This window comes from Neofelis nebulosa, chromosome 3, assembly GCF_028018385.1.
Source record: "Neofelis nebulosa isolate mNeoNeb1 chromosome 3, mNeoNeb1.pri, whole genome shotgun sequence".
Lineage (NCBI taxonomy): Eukaryota > Metazoa > Chordata > Mammalia > Carnivora > Felidae > Neofelis > Neofelis nebulosa.
The window spans coordinates 78454426-78479921 of NC_080784.1; the positions used below are offsets into that span (position 1 = coordinate 78454426).

Sequence of the window (25496 nt, forward strand, 5' to 3'; positions counted from 1 at the left end):
ACAGTTCTAAAAATAAGAGAGAAGGGAAGATGTCAAAATGTGAGCATCAAATTTGTAGAATGGATATTGGGTTTGGGAAGAAAATTCCAGAGCTAATAGTGGAGAATTCTCCTTCTCTCTCTCTCTCTTTCTCTCTCTCTCTCTCTCTCTCTCTCTCTCTCTCTCTCTCTCTCTCTCTTTGTATTGAGAGAGAGCATGAGTGGGGAAGAGGGAGAGAGAATCTTAAGCAGACTCCATGCTCAGCACAGAGCCTGATGCCGGGCTCTATCCCACAAGAGTGGCATCATGACCTGAACCAAAATCAAGAGTCAGACACTCAACCAACTGAACCACCTAAGTGCCCTGAGAATTCTTTTTTAAAAATACTGCCTCATTTGGAGTGCCTGGAAGGTTCAGTTGGTTAAGTGTCCGAATCCTAGTTTTGGCTCAAGTCATGATCTCTCAGTTTGTGAGTTTGAGCCCCTCATCTGGCTCTATGTTGACAGTGCAGAGCCTGTTTGAGATTCTCTCCCTCTCCACGCTTCCCCCACACTCTTGCACGTGCCCCCATGCACACTTTCTCTCTCGTTCTAGCAATAAATAAACTTTAAAAAATTGTTTTAAAATGCTGCCTCATAGTACTTTTAAAGGTATTACAGGCAATGTTGTGTGGAAAAACAGACTTCAGTCTTTGACTCAGGAAGTAATTCGGAAGAATTGGACTCTGTGAAACTTTTTATGAATAGCCAATTTATTTCTGTGCTTTTATAGCTAAATTGTATCAGATCAGTGCCACTGGCTTTCTCATTCTAATCAGAAGTTCTGGTAGATATATACATCTTTGAGAACATTTTTCAATGCATGTCCTTGGAGAAGAGAATCATTGAAATAATTAAAAAGATACTGAGATATGGGGCAGCTGGGTGACTTCTGCTCAGGCCATGATCTCCTGGTTCATGAGTTTGAGCCGCGCATCGGGCTCTGTGCTGACAGCCTAGAGCCCGGAGCCTGCTTCAGATTTTGTGTCCTCCTGTCTCTCTGCCCCACCCCTGCTTGTGCTCTGTCTCTCTCTGTCTTTCAAAATGAATAAACATTTTAAAAAATTAAAAAAAAAAGATATTGAGATAGCATTTCTTAAGAAGAGGATATTCTTAATATATAGTATTTTAATAGTATCAGTTTCTCATTTTATACTTTATATTTAAAGTAATACTCTCCTTTTTGTCTAAATTTACTAAGTCTTCAAAGAGCTATCCAACTACTAGGAATATTGACTCTTATAAATAGTGTTTAAATGATAAATAGTGTTTAAATGATAAATAGTGTTTAATTCAAGGTTCACTCATTAAAAAGACCTAGCCAGGGGCGCCTGGGTGGCTCAGTCGGTTAAGCGGCCGACTTCGGCTCAGGTCATGATCTCGTGGTCCGTGGGTTCGAGTCCCGCGTCGGGCTCTGTGCTGACAGCTCAGAGCCTGGAGCCTGTTTCAGATTCTGTGTCTCCCTCTCTCTGTGACCCTCCCCCGTTCATGCTCTGTCTCTCTCTGTCTCAAAAATAATAAACGTTAAAAAAAAATTAAAAAATAAAAAAAATAAAAAGACGTAGCCAGATTGGAAATCTCAGCTTCTGAATCCTCAGTACCTTATCCCTACAGTTGGTACTATCAGATATTTAAAACTTGGAAAAAGTTTAATCCATTTTCAGGCTATGTTCCAGTAGATCCAAATATGGTTCACAGAAAGCCATCCATCCTATAAACATGAGTGAGAGGAAGAGAACAGTTAGATAATACAATAATGTTTTTAGATGTGTACATAAGAAGCTCTTTTTAGAAAATGTTTTTTAAATTACTTGACATCAGCATATGTAAGTTAAACAGGATTTGGTTCATAGTAGTTTCTTCCTTTAGAAATGTTTTTCCAAGAAGGATGATAAAGTGAAATATAAACACCACATGAGAAAGTGAACTGGTTTCTAAACATTTCATTGATTTTTTTTTTTAAATAAACAACTTATCATTGTTACCTTTAGTGTGGGTACAGTGTCTCCTCAGGTCATTATGTAATGAAAAGTACATTTTAAATGTTTTTATATATTTGATACAGTCCAAATGCTTCAGTAATGGTCTGACTTAGATATTGTTTACATGAGCTTTTTTGTTAGACTATGAGCCAGTACGCTGTAGGTGCTCTCCAGAATGATAACATGATGCAATACAGTGAAATAAATCAGCTTTCTTTTTTAAAATGATAGTTTAATGGACGACTTTGCCTTTTTAATTTTTAGAGAGGTTTTTAATCTATGTATTTGAGTAGTACTACTGATGGGAACCTTTTCTGCAGGTTAGATAATGAACAGTGGGTTTTTCTGAAGGTAAGTAGTGACTTAGGAGCATTGTGATTTCTTACTTCCACGAGAAGTGAAAATTGACATCTGAGAGAACCAAGCAGCACAGAATACTGTGAAAATCTGGAGCCTGGCACCTTGGAGAATGAGGATGACTCTTCAGTTTTTAATGGCTGAGTTTGAAGAACCACTCATTCTCATTGTGTTGCTTTAAATCCTTTCAAATACCATATAGTGGTGACCTTTAAAAATATATACTGGGGGGCCTGGCTGGCTCACTTGGTAGAACATGCAACTCTTGATCTCAGAGTTATAAGTTCGAACCCCACAGTGGGTGTAGAGATTACTTAAGAAAATAAATCTTAAAAAAGTAAAAATATATAAATATACTATTTCTTAGTCTGTGCCTTTTTTATACTGTCACTTCTAAAATGATAGAAAATAGTCGGAGACAGAGTTTAAGGGTTATATTGGTAATCTTAAATCTGCTTATATTCCCTTTGTTGATGTTAAAGACATTATCAATATTTATAAAGGGAATATTTTTCATAGAAGAAATTTGAAAGAATTAGCTAAAACATTTGTACCGACATTTACTCCTGTCTTTGTGCTTTTTATTGGAATGCATTGCTAAAAGTGGTTCAGGGTATAAGCAAATTACTTCATTTTGATTCTAGATGCTGAGCTCCTAATAGCTTTTAAATTTATACAGTTTCTGTTTAGCTGTCAAAACATTTAATTATATCATGCCCAAAGGTGTAAAGCTGTCAAATAAATCTAAGTTTAGGCGTAAACATTTGCTAAGTTACAGGCGCTACTACACCGTTAGTTGGTACGGGACAGCTTGTGAACCTGTTTTAGGGAAAGGGGTGTGTCGAGGAACATTAACTCAGCAGGTACAGAACAACATTGGCCCAGTGAATTGATGATTACTTGTAAAACAGCAGGTAGTAATGCCCCCAGTCTTTATAATTCCTCTCTTTGTAAAATAAAGCAGACTAGAAAGTGTGTTGGATTCCTTGGCTGGATTCGATTTGTACTGCAAGAAAGCTATTTTTTGTGCAAGTATGTACTCTTTTTCCTTGCCTTAACATTCTTTTCGTTTTTTGTTTTTTTGTTTTCTCTTCAAAAACAAATGTACCCCATTGGTACTTTAAAACCTCCTCCCTTTCCACAAGGGTCTCTTGCGTAGGAAGAATAATTCCTATGGCACTCATAAAAGAAGCATTGACCCTGATGAACAATTATCTATGTAAACATTTTTAAGCTTTTTGAAAAGTGTGATTGATAAATTAAAAATATGTGTATTCAGTATGTACATGGATGTTGTAAAATATTTTTAAAGAAGGGGGAATTTTAAAGTTTTGTTTTTATCTTGTTATTTCATAAATAAAAATTTGGGATATTTGATGACATTATTTGGAGGTAGATTGGTAGCATAAATACTAATGCCGACTTCACTAATGCAAAAATTCACCAAGAGGTAGGGGAGTAAAGTAAATTAGTTCTACTTTGAAGCTTTTATTTTCTTCCCCTTTCAAAATGAATGGGAAGGCCCTTGAGAGGCCCTTGAATGAAAGCTGCTTTTCATTAGTGCTACCAAATACCTACTTGAAAGAGTTGAGTTCTAACTGAACACCCACACAAGAGAAAGGGAAAGCTTCCTTTTTCTACTGGAAGACCATCAGCTAAATAGCTCTTGGCTTCTCTTTTCCAATCAGGTGGTTTCACATCAGAGTTAATTACTCCAGTCATTTATTCTAATCACCCTCCTCTTATGGCTAGCTGCATTCTGTCATGGGGTGGCATCGTTTGAAGCCAGTTAAGTTTGAAAACCACTGCAGGGTACTTGAGGCTCATTAGTGAGGCCTATCCATGCCTGGTTTTGGATTTGCTCCCTGATTAACTCTGCATCTCTCGGCCTTGCTCCCTCCTCCCGCCATCCACCAGCCCCCACTCCTCAAGGCAGTTGCTCTAAAGAGGAATGTTTCAATTAACTCTTGCTTTGCTGTTTGTCTTTTCACCTACATATTTAAGAAAAATTTAAATGCTTATAACACAGTTGATAGATTCTGGCCTTGTAACTGCCTCCTTTGAGTTGAATTTAACTGAAAAGGTAGATATTCCACAAAAAAGAGTTATATTTTGAACAACAAAGGAGGAAAATGGTGGCCTCTCAGAACGAATACATCTATGTCCTTGATCCAATTCTGTTAACCTGATAAAGGTCGTGATTTGAACTCTGATTTTACAATACTCTAGTATGTCTTAGGCTTATCATAGGAGTTATCTGGAAAGCTTTTTAAAAATCTCAAAACAGATTTATTTGCTTGACATTGTTGTTTATTATTATAGTAGTTAAATTTAAAAGTGTTTGCCAACTGGCACATTTAAGAGATATTTACATCACAAATGCAAATAATGTTTGTGCTGTGCTTTTTAAGAATAAAAGAGATAAAAAAGAAAAGAAAAACATGGCATCAGTATCCTGAGTAGGTTATTCCAGACAGCGTTATTACATGAAAGTATTTAAAACATTTTCCAAAAGTAACAAAAACACATATTGGGTTGGGTAGTTAAGTGAAAATGTTTATTTAACTAGGAAATGAGAGAAATTTTCTTGGTTCTTTTTACGTGGTAGTTTGATTTAAAGAAATTAAGTAGTTTGTGTGTCAAAATAAAATATGATACACATTAAAATACATGAAATCACATTTTTTTAAGTTGCTAATGTCTGTGAATGTTCAGAAATCAGAATGAGCTCTGGTTGTTAATTCTTATCCCCAAATAGTTTAATGTATTGTTTCTGTATTAAGAGTTTTTGGACGTAGCAATTAACAAATATGTTTTTATTCTTTACCTTGCTCTAAAGGGTGATTTTTTTAAGTATGATTTTTTAAACCCACCCAATGAATGTACAGTTAAATTAATGAAAAAGTGGCCTAGAATATAAATTTCTTCCTCAGCTCTGTAAATATTTATTGAATGTGTACTATGTGCTCAGTTCCAAGGATGCCGATAAAATTTCTGCCTTTCAGGAACTCACATTTTAGTGAGGAACACAGAAAAATAAACTGTAATACAAAGTGAAAGTATTAGTTTTCATATGTAAAACCAAAAAGAACAAAAGAACCTGTAAATAAATAAGTTGAAAAAACAAAAGGATCTGTAAATAAAGCCTTCAGGTTGACATGGCATATTAGATTTAGCAGCTCTTAATAATGATGTCAACAAATGGTATATGAGAAACTCATTGACAGTAATTCATAGTATGAAATGTTTCATACTTTTAGAATTTTTATATGTGGCTTTGGCATATACCATTCTGTTAAAGAATTTTTCAAGAGGATATGTAGTGGTTAATAACATGGCTTTAGGAGTCAGATCTGGGTTCCTGCTGCAACTCTGACATTTACTAGCTGTGTGACATCAGGCAATTTACTTAGCATTTTAGCCTCATTTGTAAACCAGTTTTTAAAACTGTAATGCTTATCTCATAAGATTATTGTGAGGATTAAATAAAATAATCCATGTAAAACATTTAGCGCAAAACTGGGTGCATCAAAGGTACTCAATAAATGTTAAGTGCTGCTGTTGTTATTATGTTGTTGTTTAGTTGGTTAGTGAATTTCTTCCATGTTGACCTTCAGATGCATTTTCCCTGCATAATATATTGTCTTTCTAGAGCCTTTGCCAAGTTTATGATTGACATCATTTGCATCCATCTTCCTGACATTGTTCAAGAGAAAATAAAACCTTGAAAGATGATACTGTAACATCTACTTCACTTTTTCATCCCTTCCATGTAATCATCCTACCCCAAATGTGATTGTTCAGTTAACAAACTGTAGACATCTTATCTGCAATGGCTAGTAATCACAGAAATTCTTCACATTTTCTAAAATTCTGGCAAATTAGCACTGTATCAACTGGATAAAGTTTCTGTGGTCAATTTCATGCTTCTCATACAATGCTTGAAGATCATAGTCCCACAGCATAGACACTGAATTGTGCAAAATCACGAGAATTTCTTAAATGCCATTCATTCATTCAACAGACATTTATTAAGGGCCTACTGGGTAATTAGGTCTGTGATCACAAAATTGGAAGAATATGACACCTGCCCTTTTGGGGCTGTCATTACGAAGATCAAACAGACATGGCAGTAACTAATTAGAGAAATAGATTAAGTGATGTATTTGTGTATTCATTCAACAAATATTTTGTGACCTCCTTCTGCTTATTAGTCTTTGGGAATATAATAGTGAGAAATACAGCATAGTACTTGCCCTTTTGGAACTTTATTGTTTAGTGAGGGAGATGGACAATAAATAAGAAACTAATATAAACATATAACTTGTGATAATATATAGTATTATGTAACAAAAAATATAATACCTGTGTGGATCATGAAGGAGACACACAAGCTGCCATTAAAACATTTGACATTTTATTTCTTTATGTGTGTATATGTGATTTTTAAAACATACTTACTAATTGAGATATAATTGACATATAACAGTTTTACAACGTTTTTTTTTTTTTTGTTTTTTTTTTTTTTTGTTTTTTTTGGGACAGAGAGAGACAGAGCATGAACGGGGGAGGGGCAGAGAGAGAGGGAGACACAGAATCAGAAACAGGCTCCAGGCTCTGAGCCATCAGCCCAGAGCCCGACGCGGGGCTCGAACTCACGGACCGCGAGATCGTGACCTGGCTGAAGTCGGACGCTTAACCGACTGCGCCACCCAGGCGCCCCAACATATAACAGTTTTAGATGTACAACATAGCTGTTCATTATTTGTATATATTGTGAAATGATCAAAACAAGTCTAGTTAACATCTGCCACCATACTTAGTTAATTTTTTTTTCTTTTACTCTGAGACAGAATGAGGAAATACTTTATTTTACTTCCAGAAAAGGTTGAGGAAGGCTTAACTGTAGGAAACTACATTTGATCTTAGTCTTTAAGAATGAGTTGGAGTTTGCCAGGGAGGAGCAAGATGCTGGAAAGGACATTACAGATATAAGAAGCAGTGTTAACAAAGATCTTGTTACAGTATAGTACATGAGCTATACTTTATTCAGAAGGTAGAGCGCAATATGTGTGTAAGAGAAATGTGAGCAATACCTATGGAAAGATAAGACTGGAGCCAGATTGTGTGAACAACTTTAATGGCTTGTCAGTAGTTTGAACTTTTTTTCTTTGGCATAGTGGACTCCAAAAGGTGGTTGCCAGGCCAGAAGCATCAGTATTGCCTGAGAACTTGTTAAAAAGGCAAATCTTGGGCTCAAGTCCAGATCTACAGAAACAGAAAATTTGGCAAGGGGAGCCCAGCAATCTGTGTTTTAACAAGTCCTCCAGGTGATTTTAGTGTGTTAAAGTTGGAGATCCACTGCGTCAGGGAAAAGAGAAGCATCAAAATGTTTAAAAGAGAGTCGTGACTTAGCCAGGTTTTAGATAGCAGTTAGTATGGAGGAGGGATTGAAAGGGGTGGGGGGAGTTCTAGAGATAAAGAGAACAGTTTGGATAGTGTTAGAATAACTGAACTAAGAAATGATGAAGCACACAACCAAAAATAGTCGTAGTGGAAGAGGAATAAAGAATGAATTGGAAAGATATTTTGGAGGCTTACTGTCTGATTAGATAAGGTTTTAGAGGAAGAAGAAAAAGGAAAAGTCAAGATAACTGCCACATTTCTGAATTGGCTGGGTGAAGGACTATATCCATAATCAAAAAAGCAAGAAAGGAAGCAAGTTTAGGAGGAAAAATTATTCATTTTTTTTTGATACATTAGGTTTGAGTTACCAGAAGCACACCAAAATAAGTAGTCCAGTGGGCAGTTGACATTTTGGACTTGAAAGTCTGGGAATAGTGATAATTGTCGATTAAGGTAGTTGGAGGTCTAGTTCAACTAACCTGAGTTACATCAAAAACAAGGGCCTGGGACTGAATCATGAGAAGAACTAACACTAAGGAGGTAGATGAAAAAGACCCTACATTAAAAAGCGAGAAGGGTCACCTGGCTGGCTGTGTTGGTAGAGCATGCAACTCTTAATCTCAGGATCATGAGTTCAAGCCCCATGTTGGGCATAGAGCTTACTTTAAAAAAAAGGGCAGGGGGGCACCTGGGTGGCTCAGTCAGTTAAGCATACGACTTCAGCTCAGGTCATGATCTCATAGTCTGTGCGTTCGAGCCCCATGTCAGGCTCTGTGCTGACAGCTTTGGATTCTGTGTCTCCATCTCTCTTTGCCCCTCCCTACTCATGCTCTGTCTCTCTCTGTCTCAAAAATAAATAAAAAAATTAAAAAAAATTTTTAATGAATAGAAATTTTTAAAAAGTGAGAAGGAAAGTCAGCAATATAGAAAGAGAATCTGGAGGTAAGGTATCAAAGAAGCTTACAGAAGAGAGAGAAACATAAATGCCATAACCCAGAGAGGTGAAGGGGGATAAGCATCCTTTGGATTCAGACAGTTGGGCATGGTAATGTTAGCAAAAACATTTTTTGTGGTGTTATCTATAATAGAAAGAGAAGAGATTACTTAAGAAGTAAAAGGGGAGGTAAGGAAGCATAAATAAGAAATTTACTTAAATCTTTCAAGAAGTTTAGATTTATCTCATATTGCCTGTTTAATTATGGCTGCATAAAAATAATTAAACAAGACTGACCCTATTAACTAGACATTATTTCACCGATAACTCAGAAGGAATCAGACCTATGATTAATTGTTATTTAGAGAATCATAGACTATTATTACATATATTAAGGAATTTCTAGGAGTGGGCAAACAGAAGCTAGTTCTGTCTGCTACTAAAATGAGGTACTTTTTATGAGGCTTCTGAATATATCCATATTGCCTACAGATTTCATATAACTGGCTTTCGGCAAATGTTGTGTTCTCTGTACTAAATTGTAGTCCATGGCTGTATGGACTGTAGCTGATACAGTTGTGTAGACAATATGTAAGAATTCTAACCAAGGACTTTTGAGGATGAAGTTTGCAAATGGCATCATAGTTGCTAGAATTAGGCCTTTACCTTTAGTGTAAGAGAGGGTAGTCATGATGCCTTCTTTTGAATGCTGCCACAATTCTTCAGAGATTTGTAAGTGGCTAAAGAATATACAATGAAGAACATTATGTCTGTTTCATACTTGAAGATGTTTTATTTCTGCTGTCATGTCCTAAGATTTAGCCATTCTTCGCTGGGAAGTGCCATTCTAGCACTATGAATTGTAATGACCTCTTTAAAATTGCATCAAAGGTCATTCTGTGGTGTGCAGGTACCTGTGCCTTGTAAGGTTTACCTTTATTTTCAGTAAGAGAATCTGTATTTTTAAGAAGGTTAAATGTTGTTAATCCCTGAATTCTATTTTACATCGAAATGCTGTGAAAATGTGAATACAACTGAGATGAAAGGTACAGCATAGGGAATACAGTCAATGGTATTGTAATAGCATAGTATGGTGACAGGTGGTAGCTGCCCTTGTGGTGAGCCTAGTATAACATATAGTGTTGTCAAATCACTGTGTTGTACACCTGAAATTAATGTAACATAGTGTGTCAACTATAATTCAATAAAAAAATCTGAATGCAGATTCAGTATTTGGAACTGAATAAAGCTTTACTGTCCAGTGTTGTAACCATTATTCATATGTGGCTATTGATCACTTGAAATCTGACTAGTCTGAATTGAGAAGTGCTATATGTTGGAAGTATAAAATTTATGCCAGATTTCTAAGATTCAATACAAAGTGTTTTATACTGATTATATTTTTAAATGATTTTTTAATATTCTCAATTAAATATGCTATCTTAAAATTAATTTCACCTGTTAAATTTTTTTTAGTGTAGCTTCTAGAAAATTTTAAATTACACATGTGGCTTGCATTATATTTCTGTTGGACAGCATGGGTATAATGTTTTGGTGATCATTTTGTTTCTCCCAGTTGTGTTTTTTTTTTTTTTGGTGGGGGGGCATTCCAGCATTGAACATGAACATATTTTAATACTTAAGTAGTATATATGTTTCTGTTATAATTAGCAGCCTTAGATTCAAAACATAAAGCTTAGAGTTAAGTTCAAATCTATTTTAAAAAGTACAAAATATTGATACTAAATTCAAAACTGAGTTAATCCCTTACCATATAAACTCTTCCTTCTCCAGTATAATTAAGGTCCAAAATTGAAACCTGAGTATCATCCTGAACTCCCTTTCCTTCACCTTTCACAGTAGTTCTCAGTTGGTGTAAATAATAACTTCAATCTTTCTGAAATCTGTCCCTTCTTCTTCACTCCCACTGCTGCTTTCTTGAGGCTCTCAGTACTTCTCACATAGGCTGTTGTAGTCAGCTTAGAGATCACCTTTTGCCTGCCTTCCTATTCTTCCTCCAAAGGGACATCTCATCTCATTGCCCCCAGAGTCTAGCATAGAACAAAATTTATAGTAAGCACTCAATAAATGTTTGTTGATTGAATGGATGACTGAAATGCTGGTATTAAAAGTTGTAGAATGAAAAAAAGACTTTTAGGGGTGCCTGGTTGGCTCAGTTGGTAGAGCATGCAACTCTTGATCTTAGGGTCATGAGTTCAAGCCCCCATTGGGTATAGAGATCACTGAGGAAAAAAAAAAGTCTTTTATTCCTACATAATGTATGTGTATATAGTTACATACACAGAATAACTGCAGATGTAATTTTCTGGCTGAACTTGTCAATGCTTTAAAAAAATATTCAACTTTGCATCATATTCCTCAGTTCAGGTTTTTTCTTTATTGGATAGTCTTGGAAGTGGTGATATAATAAGTGTTCTATTTTGCCAAGGATTTTGATTTGCCAATATAAGTTTATAGCATTCAGCCCAGGGAATCATTGGTGCCATGAAGACAGCTCCTTGTTTTTGTCTGGAGTCCCCATGGGATTAAACTACATCTGGCAATAAGTAGGGATTCTGGTCTGGCCATCTTCAAAGGCAAGAGACTGCTAGTATTTATCAGATCTATGTGGATAAGCAAATGGGAAGGGATTAATTTTTTTTTTTTTGGTTTTGTTTTCCTTCCTTTTGTAAGTGACTATAAAATAAAAACTCCAGAAGTTCACACAGCAAAATAATATATTTTCAATGTTGTTGAAGAAGAAATCTTTTCTTTTTTCTATACATAGATGGATAATTGAGAATTTTAGATTAATACTGTAATTACTTAAGTGTATTTTTTAACTGGTTTACCTCAAAGAGCATAACAATAATTTACAGTGTTCAATATTAATTTTCCAATGATACTTTCCTAAATCTTTTACAAATGTTGAGCATTTAACTATAGCACTCTTAAACATTTTAACAGCTGTAGTATTAGGAGATCATGGTGGCATTTGGAAACTTTTGTTGTCTATTTATCTATGTGGGAAAGTGAACCCAAAATTACTTTCTGAGGAGAATCTTGAATGTGTCTTAGCATAGCATAGGCTACTACCCCTTTCAGGTGAAGGTGGGCCTGCCTTCCATAGAGGCTTGTTTGTGTCTTTCTCCTCATACTCTTCACATTTTTGAGATATTATTAGTCCTGTGACTCAGTTAGCTGTTGTTGAAACATGTGGCTCCACATTTAGCTGACAAAATAAAATGGCTGCATTCCAGGTACTTGTCATGGAGTGTAATCTAGAATTTACCATTCAAAGCCTCACCTAAGAGAAATAATGTTTATGCAGGATTGCCTGAAGAATATGTAGTCTCTCCATTTGTCTATACTTTAAATCTATCCCAGGATTAAGTCAGTCCCTCTGAGAGTCACATACCTGCATTCCATCATATTGCCAAGGGAGGAATTTCTTATCTCAGGAATAGAAATAATGTGTTTTTCTAGGCCATCTGGTTTGTTTTTACATTATGGTCATTTTTGACTCTTGTAAGTGTTCGTGTTTCTTTCTTTATGTTGCCTGCTAGAAAGCTTAGGAACAAATACGTGGCACACCTCTAAGTCTATAGAATTTCATGGCATCATTGTTATGTACTTCTTATTTTTGCATTACCTTCTCTTATGTTAAATTTATTTTATCTTGATGCATACACATTACTTTAAGCTCTGTGAACTATTTTCTGCATGAAGTCATGCAAAATGCAAACACATAATAAAATAGATGGGTATATCTATCATTTAATTATAGTTGTTCCCCATTCGATCTTAGTAAAATAGAATTTTTTTAGAGTTCCATCTATGTGTGTTATACTGTAACTAGTTTAAAATATCTGTATATTATGAATTCCTGGGTTTTAGATTAAGAGTGACCTAAGGTTGAAATGTTAATTAAATGTTTTAATGTTCTGTAGCTCTAAAGAAAATAGTTGGATAAAATGTCAGCATATAGGACTATTTTAAACATTAGAAAAAAATCATCTCTCTGAAAAGGAGGGTAATTGTACAAGTTTGCCTAATCCTTTTGATCTTGGCACACAGCAATACAGACTTCAGTTGAGATTAAAACTATGAATTTCAAAGGAAACATGGCCTTCAGTGTGTAAAATATATAACAGCTGGTTGACTAGTCCATTTAAAACTACACAATAACAATCGTAGACAGAATGATTCTCCTGCCAAAAGATGCACGAGTTCTTGATGGTTATATCAAGATATGATACTAACTCACACTTTTCTTTAGTAATGATATAAATGTAGAAATGAACAGTGCACTGCCAGCTCCAGAATCTTTCTTCTGCCCAACAGTTCAAGGGCAGTTTAGAAGTACAGAACTCCTTTTAGTGATTTCTCTATCTGCTTTTCAGCCTGAACTTCAATGTGTTGTGACTAAATTACATTTTTCTTAACTGTCAGATATAATTTTTATTCTTAGCATCCCACAGTTTCTTTCCCTAAATCCTTGATTCTCCTTTTTTCTTCTTTGACATTCATGACTTACTGTTTTTAATGTTACAGCTTCACACATATTTTTAACCCTTCAAAGTTAAACTTTTCTTTGTAAATAATATATAATTTGTTTCATGTTTTTGTTATATATTTATAGTAAGGTAAATATCTGAATTCTGAAGCACTATGATATTTGTACTTAATATAGAACAGTGTTAAGCTCATGTCAGATTATAGTTCACCACATCTTCTAACATTTTCACTGTTGTGTTTCATTTGAACAAGTAATTCTTTATAGTTTAATACATTTTTAAGAAAAAAATGAGGATTAATGTGGATTTTTCACTTTTGGAAATCCCATTTGGCAAGTAAGTTTATATTCTGAATTTGTATCTGTCCAATTAGAAAAAATGATTTTTTTCTGTGACCTTTGTTTCCTGAAGATTTTGATATAACATAATACAAGTTTTCTTTACTGTTCTTTAAATTTATTTAAAAGAAGGAACTTATAGGTAAATTGAAAATTTGCTACATTTACTTGGATTTATCACAAATTCAGAGCCAGCATTTAAGGAGTTAATGTATCTTATTAGGGGGACAGGAAATCTGGCAACTATTGCAGAAACTAGACCTAATGGTGCACACAAACAATTTGTCAGTCTTCTTAAATGTGAATAGCTTTCCGCAAAGTGGCTGCTCTTGCTTTGTTTGAACAGGCTAAACTTTTCCTTTTTGGACTTTAAATCTTAGAAGTGAAATGTGATCCACATATTCAATCAAAATCATTTAATTCAAAGCATATTTTGATTGGAACAAAGTTGACATGGAAAGAAACTCTAGAATAAAAAAGTTGAAAGGACTTTATATCATATATTTAGCAGGAAAATTTGAAACAGTTCTAATTAGGCTGAAAAAAACAGCTTTCTTCAATGTAAATTACAAAGGTCATATATCAATGTTAAGGAAACATTACCACTAGTGTTTGAAATCCAGCACATGCAAACATAACAGACCAGTTCATTTTAAATCTGTGTGTGTGTATATGCGTGTGTGTGTGTGTGTGTGTGTGTGTGTGTGTGTGTGTGTATAGGAAGAAGGCTGTATTACATGTATTTGAAGTGAAAAATACTTAAAATTCCAAGTTCTTAATGTTCTGGCCAATCCCAAAATTAACTCCTTTGAAACATGTAACACTCAAATGAATTAATACTCTTAATTTATAAAAGTACAATTAAAAATTTACAAAACTAATTTTTATTCTTCCATTTAAAATGTAATTGGAGTGCCTGGCTGGCTCAGTCAAAAGAAGATGCAACTCTTGACCTCAGGGTTGTGAGTTTGAGCCCCGAGTTGGGTATAGAGGGTACATAAAAATTGTTTAAAATCTTTAAAATATGATTAAATATATCTTAAAATTAAATGTATACCAAGGCAAAAGGGTGAGTCAGTCATTTTTATTTTCTTCTTTGATACTTATAGCTAATGCATTTTGAATCTCAGAATTGAATCAGGTCTTCTAGAAACCTACGAATGGAAGTGGTGATATAGGTCTTGAGAAACGTGTATCTGTGTTACACAGACCTACTTTCTTCTGGTTATGCAATTATTTCTGTACTTAAAGGTTTGTAAATACTATTTGATCCTTTGGGTTTTGTTTCATTTTGTTTTTTCATAAAAATCATGTCCTATAGATATCAGTAGCTTTTATTTAGTGGTTTTTAAAAATGGTGTAGTATGAGACCATTTAACAAAAGTATAAATAAATACTAGCCTTAATTTGGGAATAATACACAAGTAAGGTTTTCAGGTCTTGAATTAAACAATTACCTTTCTTTTGTTAATTAAAATTGGTTTTCGGAGTGGCTGGGTTGCTCAGTCAGTTAAGTGTTCGACTCCTGATTTCAACTCAGGTCATGATCCCAGGGTTCGTGGGATAGAACCCCGCCATCATCTGGCTCAGTGGTGAGCATGGATCCTGCTTTGGATCTCTCACTCTTCCTCTGCTCCTTTTCCCCGCTGGTGTGCTCTTTCTCTCTAAAATAACATTTTTTAGGGGCCGCTGGGTAGCTCAGTCAGTTAAGCATCCGACTTCAGCTCCGGTCATAATTTTATGGTTCTGGAGTTTGAGCCCCGTGTTGGGCTCTCTACTGACAGCTCAGAGCCTGGAGTTCCTTCGGATTCTGTGTCTCCCTCCCTCTCTGCCTCTCCCCTGCTGGTGCTCTATCTCTCTCTCAAAAATAAATAAACCTTAAAAAGTTTGTTTAGGGGCGCCTGGGTGGCGCAGTCGGTTAAGTGTCCGACTTCAGCCAGGTCACGATCTCGCGGTCCGTGAGTTCGAGCCCCGCGTCAGGCTCTGGGCTGATGGCTCGGAGCCTGGAGCCTGTTTCCGATTCTGTGTCTCCCTCTCTCTCTGCCCCTCCCCCGTTCATGCTCTGTCTCTCTCTGTCCCAAAAATAAATAAAAAACGTTGAAAAAAAAATTAAAAAAAAAAAAAAAAAGTTTGTTTAAATAATTAAAATAAAAAATTTTTTAAATAAATAAAATTGCTTTTCTTGATTTTTACATTTTTACATTATTTTGTTTGAAAATAAAAGGAAATTGCTAGAGTGTCTCTAAAGCATACAGAGATTAACAAACACATTATTAATGCCTTTTATTTTAGAATTTTTATTCCCAAATAGTAAAAAGCAAGCCATTTCTATATAAATTATCATATTATTTGACTGTACTTATAGGAAACAAGAATAATTGTAAAAAATATTTTTTATCCATAAATAATTCATTTCCTTAATGGGTTAGTGTCAGGAAAACACAGATTACATTCTTTCAATGAGATTGATTGTAAGACACATATTCATATATGTTATAATTATTTCTGACACAAGATTACACAAATGAGTTGTTTATGAATAATTTACTATTATCTTTACAATATTAAAGCTTGAATTTGTTGATGTTCTGCATGTGGACCAAACAAATGAAAGTTACTAATAAGTGTTTGTATTTGACATCTGTATACTGTACTTTTTAGCATATCTCAAGTGTTTTAGTCTCTGCTTAATAGATCTCATTAAGAAAGCAGATATCAGCCCCAAGACAGTTTGTCAAGACTAATATGAGTCCCCCTGGATTGGATTGACAATTTGTGTGAGGCTTCATATGATAGTCTTTTCATAGACTTATTTGATCCTTAACAATTGGACATTAGTCACTGATTTATTTTATAATAACTCAGATGAGTTGAATATTATTGTATTGTGTTGGACATTTTAGTGGATTTTCTTTTTACAAATTTTACTCAGAGCACACATTGGATGTAAATGATGTATCCAGCCTGCTAAGGGAGTACTAACAATTGATTGGTTAGGTTTGAGAGCAGCATGGGAAGAATGTTACTATCCCCTAGCTGCAAACCGTATTTAACTCCAGTCTTAATGAGGACTGTCTGACCTAAAGGCTTTGAAAAATCACAAATGCTCAGCATCGCAATGTCGTATTTCTATTTTTTTGTGACTACAAATGTGGATGTATGTATTTTATATAGAGTGTTTTTTTCAAATCTTAACATATAAAGGGATTTAAAGAATTTTAATATGTTTTATAATTTATGTTTTTGAATTTCAAAAACAAGATATGAGATGTATTCTCAGGATATTCCATTTTGAATTAGTTGTATTTCTGTCCTTCAGTAATTTTATTCTGCTTGCCTTTACCTCTTACCTCAAATCTTTACTAAGTTTTTATTATTATATACCTTTGGTTAAGCAGTTGTCATTCACTACTACTGAAAGGATGTTAAAGTCCTGAACTGACTTTTTCTGAAATGATTTTAAACTTTTTAGGAACTCTTATAACCATAGCAGTTGTTCTTTTGTATCCCTTTTTAAAGCTTTGGTAAATTGCAAGAAATGTTTGAAAACCACTAATGAGATTTTTAGTTTAGTTTTAAGAAATGTAAATAAAATCTACCCATAAAAATAATTTGTTTCTCAATTTCTGGGAAAGATTTTGCCAATAATTCTGTGAATTACCAGCCAACCTCTTAAGGGATTGACCAGTATGACGGTGTAAAGGCAGGGGTGAGCCAGGGCACAGAGCTCATCTCTGCACCTGTGTTTGAGGTATAACAGGGGCATACGGTGTCTTTCATTTCAGCATTTTTGCTTAACGTTCTGATGTAGCATCAAGATATAAAGGTTTAAGCATCTAAACGTCACCAACTTCACCATTTTTGAATGTGCATAAAGAAGTAATCAACATTAGGAACACTCACAATTCTTTGTTTGATGACACATAAAATAAAATTGCACTGGTTTTTAGAGCTTTAATATTGAGAAAATTCTCTTGTACTTTATCATTTGCTGAGCCTTCTGGAATTTTATAGTCTCAAATCACAGCACCACGGACACTCAGGAGACTCCTGACTGTTTTATCTTATTAAACAATTTTGAAATCATTAATTTTTAATTAGCTTGGATGCAGGGTTTTTTTATTGTTTCAATAGTGCGTGTATATGAACTAAATGTTTTTTATTTAAACTACTGGCGAGAGTATTATTTACATAAATAAGTGTAGGTTCTTTCTAAGAGTACCTACTGTGAGATTGCTTCATATAGTCACACTTTTTTTGTAGACTCAGAGATATTACGTGCTAATCTATTATTGGAGGGCTTTTCAGCAGTTTATTAACTCAGATTTTGAACAACTAAAAAGGATATAAGCCCAAAGATATGTGTAGGTCCTTCCCTGATTGAAAGTTCTAATTAAGTGAATTGGAGAAAATTAACTGAAATTAGCTGTCAGAAAGTCACATTTAAATGAGTGATGAGCTAGTCTGGCAGTAAACATTTAAATGATATAAATTGCCATTTAAGTGTATGGTTTAATGTTTGTCATGCATTAATGTGACATGAGACTGCAGTGACAATCAAGCAGCTTGCTCTAATTTGAACATATTTAGGGCTTTTGTGTGGAGTGCACTGCACACAAATTAAGACAATTGCTGTTTTTATGTGTCACTTTAAACATGGCCCCCAATCCCCCATCCCTACTCAAGGCCCAAGTTAATGAAACAAACGTATCATTTTTGTGCATCTTCCATTAATAATTCCTGAATTTTCAGATTAATTTTAAATCTATGTGCTTATTACAATCTCCTCTTCTCCAATTTCAAATAACATTTGCAGTACTTTTGTGCTCTCTTAGCTATTTACTAAATTTATAAATATAATGAGTTTTATAAGAGATGTCTAAAACAGTAACTTTCACAGTTGAAGCTAGCTAAATATTTTTATTTCATATTCAGGTATACGTTACAATATGAGAACTGCCTAGAGTTTTATTTACAGAATTATTTTTTGCATTTTACACAGTATGTGATATATTGTGAAGTCATTTTAAGTATCATCAGTTAAAGGAAGTATATTATTTGAATTCAGTTGTAAATACTTTTCTTATTCATAGGCACTTATTTTAGATAGGGATTTTAAAAAATATTTAAATAATTTCTGTACCCAACATGGGGCTCAAGCTCACAGTCCTAAGGTCAAGAGTCACATGTTCCACTGACTGAGCCAGCCAGGTGCCCCCACAGGCACTTATTTTAATAAAGCAATACTTAACACAGGTGTATACCTGTGAACTAATAGGAATGTCTTTTGTCACAAGATGGTTTATATCTTATTGGTTGCTTACTATAGAAATTACTCAATTTTGTTTTAAAACCAACAGATTTCTTTTTATAATATTGATAACATAATAAGCCACACCAAAAATATATCACAGCCATATACTTATTACACTAAAAAGAATTTCTGTGAGATACATCATCTGATATAATTTGGTATACTTCAAATCAAGCTTCAGCACTTATCTTAGAGCTCTGTGATTTGAATAGCATTAATTATTGATAATTGAGTCCATATGCTAAACTTTTATGGTGAAATAATTTTGAAGAACATTAAATAATATAAATTTGGACACTTTTATAAAAATGTTTCCAGTTTTTTAACCTCTTTTATATTTATAACTGTGTTAAAGGCAGCAAACATTTGTTGGTACTCACTGTGCTTTAGGTACAGTGCTGGTAACTGGGAATGCAGTGTTGAGTTGGAAGTGGATCTGGTGCCCAGAATTTCCACTAAACATTTGATTACATCCATTCATTATTTATTTGGCACTATTATGTTAATAGCATCAAATTTTTGGTCAGGTTTGATACTAATACCTAGAATAATAACAGTAATTATAATTCAGTAATTGTAAGTATTCCTCCAAAGATCAAATTTGCTGGCATAAAAACTCAGTTGAAAGCACTAAATAATTTGGTTATATAATTGTTTCAATAGACAACAAAAGGTTTCTATATAGAAAAATCATAAACATTTCAGGTGGATAGTAAATGTTTCATGTTTTCTCTCTTTGAAGCATGAATTAGGTAACTGTCAGGTCCTGAGTTACAAATATTATGAAGACAGACCCAGTCCTGGCCCTCACAATGCTTACAGTATTGAAGAATAATACTGAAATGTAAGCAATCTAATATAATTCAGCATAACAAGTGCCAGAAAGTTTTTAATTATAAACAAAGGAGAACAGATTCTGGTGGAAAATAGGACATCAGAATAAGTCTATTCCCAGTAAATTTAGTGTAAAACTTTACTGCTTGTTCTAAATTTCTCTATATATTTTAAAAACCAAATTCAGCACAATAATATGATCTATGCCCTTTATTTTCAGGCCCTGGAGAGTGAATTTGTTTCCTGCCAGCTTCACCAATGGATTGATCTCATTTTTGGCTATAAACAGCAAGGACCAGAGGCTGTTCGATCCCTCAACGTGTTCTATTACCTGACCTATGAAGGAGCTGTCAATCTGAATTCAATAGCTGATCCTGTATTGAGAGAGGTAAGTTATCTGACTGGATCTCCCAGGTATCTTTAGACAAGACAGCACTGGGTAATATCTTCCTCATGCTTTCAGTTTGCTTATGATAAAATGGAAACCACATGAGTGGAGTGAATTAAGCAGAATAACCTTTCAGTTCGTGACCTCACTGGGACTTGAATCCTCACACACGCCAGTGATTTTTACCATATAATATTTCTAGTATAATATAAAAGAGCACTGTCCAGTGAAACTTTCTGCAGTGACTGATGGAAATATACATTATATCTACACTGTCCAATAGAGTAGCCACTAGTTGCATGTGGCTGTTGTGCAATTGAAATGTGGCTAGTGTGACTGAAGAACTGAATGTTTAATTTTATTTATTTCTAGTTAATCCAAACTTAAATAGCCCCGTATGGCTAGTGGCTACCAGACTGGACAGTAGAGATCTAGAAGAATGTCATATATCTTTGGTATTTTCTGAATCCAAATTCTAGGCATGTGGTTAGACAATGGGAGAGTAAATGTTTGTTAAGTTAACTTTGTAGAATATTTGAACATGGGTATAGTCCATTTAGACATTAGATATATAAGTCAAATATATGTATAAATTATAGTTTTTCTTTCACTTTAAACATGTGAGGACTTCAAATAATGTTTTTTATTGTGGAGAAAATATAGCATAAAATTTATTATTTTATCCATTTTTTAGTGTAATTCAGTGGTATTAAGCACATTCACATTGTTGTGCAGCCACTACTGCCATCCATCTCCAGAAGTTTTCCATCTTCCCAAACTGAAACTCTGTATTTGTTAAAATAGTAACTCCTCATCCCCACCCCCTGACCTTTAGTCCTTGACTATCACCATTCTACTTTCTATCTCCAGGAACTTGACTACATCAGGTACCCCATCGAAGTGGAATCATATAATATTTATCCTTTTGTGGCTGGCTTACTTTACTTAGCATAGTATCTTCAAGGTTCATCTATGCTGTAGCATGTGTCAGAATTTCCTTCCTTACAAGGATGAATAATATATCTGTTGTTTGTGTATACTATATTTTTTTTATCCATTCATATGTTCATGGACATTTTGGGTTGTTTTCACCTTTTGGCTATTGTGAATAGTGCTTTTATAAACATTGGTATATAAGTGTCTGTTTAAGTCTCTGCTTTCAGTTCTTTTGTATATATACCCCAAAGTAGAATTGCTAGATTGTATGGTAATACTATGTTAACTTTTTGAGGAGCTACCTTACCAAATAAGTTTTTAATATTAATTTTTCTAGATCAGCTTATTTAAAACTTTTGCTTTAAGTTTCCTTGGCTTCCTTTTTTTACCCACAACCCCAAGTAGTTAATTATTAGCAAATTAAACTCTAACTAGAGGGTTTTCCACTTATCACATTTATTTTCATATTATATAAAAAACATGGCCTATTATGTTCTAAGTATGGTAGGCACTCAATATTCTTGAAGAATGAATACAGTAGTCCCCCTGACCCTTATCCATGGGGGATATGTTTCAAGACCCCCAGTGGATGCCTGAAACTATGGATAGTACCAAACCTTATTCATACGATGTTTTGTCCTATACATACTTACTTAAAATACAGTTTAATTTATAAATTAGGCATAGTAAGAGATTGACAACAATAACCAATAGTAAAACAGAACATTATAACAAATACAATAATAAAAGGTGAATGTGGTTTCTCTCTCTTTTTCAAAATATCTTACTGTGTTGTACTTACCCTTCTTCTTGTGATGATGTGAGATGATAAAATGCCTACATGATGAGATGAAGTGAGGTGGATGATGTGTAGGCATTGTGGCATAATGTTAGGTTAGTATTGACCTGATGATGTGGCAGAAGGATGATCATTTGCTTTTAGACCATGGTTGATGACAGATAACTGAATCCATCAAAAGCAAAACCACAGGGACTACTATATATCATGTCATTATTTAACACTATTCATATAAATATGCATGATTAATTCTCAAAGTTTTCTGGATGTTATTAAAACAAATATAATTTTTATAGCCATCCTATATCATAGTGTTAAGTCTTGTGATACAATGCAGTGTGATACAGTAGAATAAACAAACAAGCAAGTAGATGATAGATAGATGAAAGAAAGAAAGAAAGAAGGAAAGAAAGAAAGAAAGAAAGAAAGAAAGAAAGAAAGAAAGAAAGAAAGTTAGTTTAGTTCCTAACCCTGATGCCTACTAGTTGTGTGACTTGGATCTTCCTTAGACTCTATTTCCACATATATAGAACTGGTATGAGAATGCTCACCCCATAGAAGACTAGACAGGGTATAATACACGTAAAGTGTCTGGCGTGGTACCTATCTTATCATAAGGATTCATCACATGGTAATTCTTTTCCTTATGGTGTTCTCTGTTAAGAAACACAACCATAAAAAGAATATGAATTACTGATCATCACAGAAAGATCATAAAATGCTAATGCTAGATAGGTTATCAGAGACTGTTTCCTAGAGGACACGTGCAGAGTTCATTGTGAAGTGAGGCAAGGAGAAAACAGAAAACAAGAGTAGGCATTAATTTATTCACTTTTTAAAACAACCTTTTACTAAACCCAAATTATATAATAAGGGTAAAAAGTTGAAAGGTAAGTCCCTGACCTCATCAGCTTGAGTTCATTGTCTAACGTGGAAATATGGATAAGTAAACAATTACAATATACTGTGATAAATTCAGTATAGAGGTAAGTACACTGTATGTATGCACAAACATACAGAATAGGCACTAAACCCAGAATGCCAGAATCCAATCCTGTTTTCTGGGAAATGAGAGGCTATAGATTGAAGGATAAATGAGAACACTGGGTAGAGTCATGAGCAAAGGGTATCTACACAGAAGAAAGGGTAAACACTTTCTGCACATAGGTGAGAGAGAGATCATGATGGGAGAATGCAATGAACCAAAGGTGATAGGGTGAGAAAGAGAGACAGGACCATACTCTAAAGGGCCTTCAGTGACATAAAATGTAATTATAACTGCACTATAAGGCAATGGATTATCGGTCGAAGGTTAGTGACATAACCACGTGTGTGTTTTAGAACCTATTTGAAAGAAGATTGAGCAGATAAGAAGCAAAAGGTACCCACCAGATTATTCTAAGAGTCACTGTGTGATCTTACAGAAAGTAGCTTAGAAGCGGTGGATGGGACATGAACAAGTAAACACAGTGAGAAAAGGAAATAATTGAAGGGAGAATCTTTGATCACTTCATTGAGATATAGCTCACATATGATACAATTCACCCATTTAAAGTGTACAGTAGTTCTTAGCATACTCAGACTTTTACAAGCACCACCACAATCTAACTTTAGAACATTTTTGTCACCACGAAAAGAAACTCCATGCCCATTAGCAGTCACTCTGAGTTTTTTTTCTTTTTTAATGGGTAGATATTTGACCATGATTCTATGTTAATTGGGAAGATCCAAAAAGAGGGAAGCATGTCAAACATACATGAATGAAAGCATGTAATAGACTTCCAAGCTCTATGAGGGACTGGAAAGGAACAAAATTGATGAGACAGATAGAGATAAGCACTGGACAGCAGGGAACGATACTGCCTTGTCTGAGATTAGAGAGTAGAGGTTAGTCTGAGGACTGGTTTAAGTAAATGTGCATGAATGAGGGGTAAATGCAACAAAATTATGAGAGTTTGTTTATTAATGTTGAGATAATATTTATGGAAATAACTAACATAATGATAGGTGCTTAATAGATGCTCAATAATAAATGATTACTTTCTTGCCACCATTTTTCTCTGTTGTCAACAGCAGGAGAGTTGGGTGTACAAACATGCTGTAAGGGGTGTGTGTGTGTTTGTGTGTATGTGTAAATATATATGGAGAGAGAAACAGATGGGGTTTTGCATGGTACGTTATGGTGGAATATATAAGGAAGGATCGAAAGTGGAAGGGTGACTGGTGAATTGTTAAAGGGTAGATCTAGGCTGGTTTGGATAGATAAGAAAGGGGCTGGTAAATTGGGACAATTTATTCTTTCATTCATTTATACAAAAAATACTCATTTTATTCAAGGTACTAAAAATACAGAGATAAGCAATAAAGTCAGACGAAATTCCTCCCCTCATGGAACTCACAATGTAACGGGGTGCACACAAAATAAGCAGTAAAGATTAATCTTAATTAGTGATAAGTGCTATGAAGAAAATAAGGCTAGGTAAGGGGATACAGAGTGACTTGTGAGTAGGGCACTATTTCAGAGAGGTTGCTCACAGACTGCCTGTTTATGAACACTTTCCTTCCAACTTTGAGATTGGAGTGAGGCTGTACAGGATGACCCAGGAAGGTAGCTCCTACTGCTCTAACCCTGGCCTGCCATGTGCCTGTAACCGCCAGGCCTGGGCAGCCTCCAAGTCACTTCTTGTCACAGCTTCCTGCTAGTTATAAACCTCCCACTGTTGCCCTTTGTTTTGCTCCCCACCCCATCTCCAGGCTACACTATCTTCAGAATCTTGTTCCCCTAAGATTCTTTAACATCTCTAATATTAGTAACTTTTTACAGACACTTGACTTATATTAAAACATTATCTCTGCAAGACCGCAGTCATGGGACCACAATAGATTTGTGCTTCTCTAGTATTAAAAGCAGACTAGACTAGACTTCTTTCTGTCAGTAACTATAGTTTTACTTATTTCTGTTCACTACTATATATTTAAACTTGGAACACTTAGATATTCACAGAGAGACAAGTTGTTGTTTATGTACAAGTCATGTATTTACCCACTACTTGGGAAGAGCTTCATTTCTCTTGAGAAAGTTTTACTCTAGAGTGAATGGTTAATACATATGGCATAGTAAGTGATCATAAAAATAATCTCTCTATAAAAAAAGCACTAAACGATAGAAATAATAACCATAAGGGGGGAAGAGTAATCAGAGAAACAGCCTGTAGCACATTAAACTTTTATGTTGTTTTTAATTTTTAGAAAACAGCTGGGATATCAATATACAACCATGTCTACATTTACATATATCACACACGAGAGAGAATTATTTTTCAGGCATATGTACTATTTTTCTTTCAAATATCTATAACCTCCACTAAAAGATATATTCTTTAGCTTTTTATTCTAACAGACCTCTTTGCTCTTTATTTCTGTCTCTTTGATACTATTTTTGTTCTTTTTCTCTTTTACTATTTTTTCATCTGTTCTATTTTCCAGCATTATATATATTCTTTTTTTGCATTTTAAAAATTGAGGTATAATTGACATACAACATTATATTAGTTTCAGGTATACAACATAATTGATATTTGTATATATTGTGAAATTATCACCACAGTTAAGTCTAACTAACACCCATCACCATACATAACTATGGAATTTGTTTCCTGTGATGAGTACATGTA

The 25496-nt window shown here is 34.5% G+C and overlaps 1 protein-coding gene across 6 annotated transcripts in view; it reads left to right on the forward strand.

Annotated features, from left to right (window-relative positions):
• The window catches only part of LRBA (LPS responsive beige-like anchor protein), a 780253-nt gene that overhangs the window by 678759 nt on the left and 75998 nt on the right, over positions 1-25496 (forward strand). For all 6 annotated transcript variants that reach the window (XM_058721178.1, XM_058721180.1, XM_058721181.1 and 3 more), the window contains exon 48: positions 19920-20087. In XM_058721178.1, the coding sequence (XP_058577161.1) occupies positions 19920-20087 (168 nt within the window). The remainder of the gene's footprint in view (positions 1-19919; positions 20088-25496) is intronic.